This window comes from Merops nubicus, unplaced genomic scaffold (assembly GCF_000691845.1).
Source record: "Merops nubicus isolate BGI_N331 unplaced genomic scaffold, ASM69184v1 scaffold24272, whole genome shotgun sequence".
Classification (NCBI taxonomy): Eukaryota; Metazoa; Chordata; class Aves; order Coraciiformes; family Meropidae; genus Merops; species Merops nubicus.
In genome coordinates, this window is record NW_008593224.1 from 2,213 (window position 1) to 6,959 (window position 4,747).

The 4,747-nt window shown below is 57.2% G+C and overlaps 1 protein-coding gene across 1 annotated transcript in view; it reads left to right on the top strand.

Moving 5' to 3' along the window:
• The window catches only part of PIDD1 (p53-induced death domain protein 1), a gene marked incomplete at its 5' end in the record, with an annotated part of 12,184 nt that overhangs the window by 1,172 nt on the left and 6,265 nt on the right, over positions 1–4,747 (top strand). Inside the window, 6 exons of the mRNA XM_008935399.1 lie at positions 594–797; positions 1,609–1,663; positions 1,838–2,039; positions 2,888–3,016; positions 3,287–3,466; positions 4,321–4,462. Coding sequence (XP_008933647.1) covers positions 594–797; positions 1,609–1,663; positions 1,838–2,039; positions 2,888–3,016; positions 3,287–3,466; positions 4,321–4,462 — 912 coding nt within the window. The remainder of the gene's footprint in view (positions 1–593; positions 798–1,608; positions 1,664–1,837; positions 2,040–2,887; positions 3,017–3,286; positions 3,467–4,320; positions 4,463–4,747) is intronic.

The window sequence follows — 4,747 nt, forward strand, 5'->3', positions numbered from 1 at the left end:
GGGAGGTGTTTCCAAGCGAGGGAGATGTGGTGTGAGGGACACGGGGCAGTGGGGACCTGGCAGTGCTGAGTTAAGGGCTGGACTTGATGATCTTAAAGATCTTTCCCAACCAAAACAATTGTATTATTCTACTGCAATACAAATTACAGTATCCGAGGATCTGGCCTGGCTGGTTTTGGGTGGCCGCCAGAACTGGAAACACAAGAGCTGGGGTTTAATGGGATGTGAATCTGGGCTGGAGATGGCAATGTCCAGTGTGGCCCAGTCTGTGGAACTGGGCTGTGACTGCTGCTGCCCAGCCTCCTGCCTCCTGGGTCCTGTGTTGCCTGCCCGGGTCGTCGGTGATGCTGTTATGGAAGTGGGTACTGGAAAGCAGAGTTCAGAGGGGGCTGTGTTGCCCTGTGGCTACTTAATTCCCTGCACCCCTTTGCTTTGTGAGCTGAGGAGGCTCTGGGCCCTCGTGTGTGTGTGTGTGTGTGTGTGTGTGTGTGTGTGTGTGTGTGCCCATGATGGGGGCAGCAGCGGGGGGGTCAGAGCTGGTGTGACACACAATTAACAGCAGGGATGGGGGGTCTCTTCTTGTGGCCCTGCAGCCAATCTGAAGTCTCTGAAGCAGCTGCATCTCCACAGCAACCTCCTGGTGACAGTCCCTGCCTCGCTTGCCAGCTTGCCCAACTTGTCCAGGCTTGATCTGCAGAACAACTGTCTCCGTGTGGTGCCCCCCGAGATCCAGACCTCGCCGTTCGTCCACCTCCGAGGCAACCCCCTGGGACAGGCTGAGCCAGCCCCCCAGGCAGGTAACTGCAGGGGCCCTGCTGCCCTGGGCTCTGCCCTGCTGCCCCTCGCTCAGCCCAGCATGGCTTTGGGTTAGAGTGGGTGGTTTAGGTTAGAAAAGACAAGCAGATGAGTATTTATTTGTCTGGAATGATTGTTGGGTTGCAAGGATACAGGCAGGACCAGTTACACGAGCCTGAGCCTGCTCTGTAGTGGTCCCTGGAACTGGGCTCACCAGGAAAGGTTCTTCAGTGGAAGTGAAAATGGGATTCACAGGACACGGATCAGGAGAGGCCCCTAAAGGGGTCCAGCCTCTTTAGCAGAGGTGAGCACCAGTTCTTGGGCTTGCTGCATGGCCCTACAGCTGTGGTGGCTCATGCTGGAAGCACAGGGAGCACTAAGAGGTCGTTCTGCTGTGCAGTTACCTCCTGCTTCCCTGTCGTTCGCAGGCTGCAGATGAGCAGCTCTTTGTCCAAGCTGAAGGTGAGGAGTGAGCAGGAATCTGGGCAGGGTTTCCCAGCGTGTTCCTGTTGAGAAGAGCAAGTGCTGGTTCCCAGCGGTGGTCCCAGGCAGTCTGACATGGCCCTGAGAGCTGTGGGGGTTTTAATTCCCCTTGCTGCTGAGTTTTCCTGGAGGAGAGTCAGCATGTCCAGTGTGATGTGGGACCTTTAGGCCTCCTCCTGTCCTGCTGCTGCTGCTTGATTCTGCAGTGTGAGCAGGGTTCCGTTAGTGACTTCTGTCAGGTTAGGATGAGGCCAAAGGTGAAAACCAAGTCCAGCCTGATTTAAGTGACCTCTGTCTCCTCCTCCCCTCCAAACCTTCTGATGGCAGCAGATGAATCCAGCTCCAGAGGGCTGCGAAGACTCTTCCTGGCACCAGGAGAGGACAGGTGAGCCTCTGGTGTGAAGAGTTTAGCTTACAGGGGTGTGACAAGGTCACAGACAAGACTGGTGCGTGGTGGGCGTTGCTCGCGTGTGGGCGGCCTCAGCAGGCCAGTCAAACACAAGGTGGGAGGGCTGAAGTCACTGCACACTGTCGTACGTCTGTGCATTTCCTGTGGCAGCTTCACTGTCACCCCTGAAGGCTGCAGGGTGGCCCTGGCCTGTGGCACCCAGCTCTGCTTTCCCCCGGGGGCTGCCCCCGCCCCGCTGCGCATCCGCTGCCGAGCCCTGGCCCCGGACCCCCGCTGGGTGAAGCTGAGGCACCACGACGTCCTGCTGAGCAGAGTCCTGGAGCTGCAGCCTCACGGGGTCACCTTCCAGCAGGTGAGGACACAGCCAGGCCTCCTCCTGATCCCTCTGCCTCTGCAGCAGCTCGGTAGTCTTCCGAGAGAGTCTTTTAGGACTTTGGAGGTGGCTGCCCCTGTCGGTGCTGCCTGTAAGTAGCTGCAGGGAGATTGACAGAATAACAGAATTCTGAAGGCTGGGAGAGACCTCCAGGATCCTCAAGTCCAACCAACAACCCAACACTCCCATGACCACTAAACTATGTCCCCAGGTGCCATGTTCACACGTATTTTGAACCTCTCCAGGGATGTGGACTCCCCCACTTCCCTTGGCAGCCCCGTCCAGTGCCTCCACAAAGGTCTGCCTTCCCAAGGTCTGCCTTTCAAAGAAGCCTTGTTGCAAAGACTCAGAAAGGCCAGAGCCAGCTCCTCTTGCACTATGCTATTCTGACTCCTTTGCCTTCCCCACGGCTCCTGCTTCAGCTGAGCTAAAACCTTCCTCACTCAAAACCCTCCTCCTGTGCCAGAGGGTAAGGGCTGTACCAGCCCTTGGCCTTGCCCTGCAAGGAGGAGGCTTCACACCCTTCCCTAAAGGTCTGATGGTGTGGGTTTCATTCAAGCTGGTCAGTACTGGCACCACCAGCCCTGTCATGGCTGGCAGCAACCCGCTGCTGAAGTTGCTTTGCCCTTTCTGCCCATGAGCTGCTGAACTTTTCCTGGCATCACACCCCACAGCAGACCTGGCACCTCAGTCACCTCCCTGGAGGCTGCAGGACACAGCGGGTTCCTCTCTCCTCCTGCACTCCCTGCACACAGGCTGTGCTTCACCCTCCCCCTTTTTTGGTTCTATCCTTTCTGTCAGCATCAGGAATGTTTTGGTTTTGCCAGGAGGTGCAGATCTGGATGCCTTGTGCCTCCCCTCAAGCCCTTCCCCAGCGTGAGGTGGTGGTTCGGACCTTCAGTGGGCAGAGCTGGAGTGACCTGAGAACAAGGGTGGAGCAGAAGAGGAAATCCAAGGTAAGCAGGTGGGGCTGACCAGCAGCACACACCACTCCTCTTCCCCACTTTGGTTTTGCCCAGCCAAGAGTGAGCCCATTTCACACACCTCACGGGCTGTGTTTTGACCAGCTGCTGTACAACACGCTGGATTTCAGCTCTTGGTTGCAGCCTTCACCCCTGTTCTGGTGCTTTCATCTGCTTGGCTGTTACTGGCACTGACTTTCCTGCCTTTCTCATCTCATGTTATATGGCTGAGTGTTTTCTCTTCCTGCCTGCCTCCCGTTACAGAAGCACGTGGCTCACTGCAGTGTCCTTCACTTCTCGTGGTTCCTCGTTGTGTCCCGACTTGTGCAGAATGAGTGCAAAGTGCCCACAGAGGGGACCTTGCTCTTCTCCAGCGTGGACCCAAACATCAAGGTGACATTTCCTCCCGGAGTCACTGCGGAGACACGCAGCGTCAAGCTGCAGGTATGCACAGCACAGGCTGGGGTAAGGCCCAGGGCAGGGGTTGTCCCGTGCCAAGCAGGGAGCTGGAGGTGAGAAGGAGGCTCAGGGGAGACCTTCTGGCTCTGCACAGCTCCTGACAGGAGCCTGGAGCCAGGGGGGGGTCGGGCTCTGCTCCCAAGGAACAAGGGACAGGACAAGAGGAAACGGCCTCAAGTTGCCTCAGAAGGAAGTTTAGGTTGAACATTAGGAAAAATGTCTTCCTTGAAAGGGTTGCCCAGGGCTGTGCCAGGCTGCCCAGGGCAGTGGTGGAGTCCCCACCCCTGGAGGGGTTTCCAAGCCGTGGAGATGTGGGGTGAGGGACACAGGGCAGTGGGGACCTGGCAGGGATGGGTTCATGGTTAAACTCAATGATCTTGAACGTCTCTTCCAATCAAAATTATACTGTGATTCCATGTCCACCCAGGGTAATTTGTGTCTGAAATGGATGCTCCATGGGCTGACCCATCTCAGATCACCTTCTGTCTTAGCTTCCCTGCCTGCACAACAGGCTGTGCTGCCCTGGGTGGAAGGGAGGTCTCCTCTCAGCTGTCAGAGCCCCCTCCAGCAGAGCAGCAGGTAGCTGCTGGGAAGGCAACACAAGGAGATTTTGCCTCTTGTCCCCGTGCAGAACATCCTGAGCCTGACAGAGCCACCCAGTGAGTGAGACTCAGGGGGATTAATTGATGTGGATCTAATCCTGAAACTAACAACTAAAATAATTTGTTCCTTAGAGCTGCTAGAGAGTGCTGAATCCTATGGGTGGCCTGTCCCAGCTGGCCGGGGTGACACCAGGGGGCCCAAAATTGGGTGCTGACTGCACTGCCTTCCACACCCAGGTGCTGCCAGTCTCTGCTGAAGAGATAGAGGGGATGGCCAGTGGGTGCAGAGCCAGTGCCCTGCTCTGCCTCTCCCAGGACTCCCTGCTGGACTTCCTCAGGCCCGTGAGGGTGCAGCTGCCCCTCCCGCCCGGCGTCACAGGTCAGTTCACCCTGCTGGGAGGAGAAGCCCTGGCTCGTGGAGGGGCTGCCTGCAGGCTCTGCTCTCTCTCCTCTGCCCTTGCTGGTGAGTCAGGTGCTGGGCCCTGCACACACAAAGCCATCTCCCACTCTGAATCCTGCTCAAACAGCCTCAGCCTTGCCAGGGACTCCTCTGTTTGTCTGCCAAGTACCTCGTGGCTCCTAATTCCCATTTTGTTTAACCTTTGACTGGCTAAATATGAGCCAGCATGTGCCCAGGTGGCCAAGAAGGCCACCAGCATCCTGG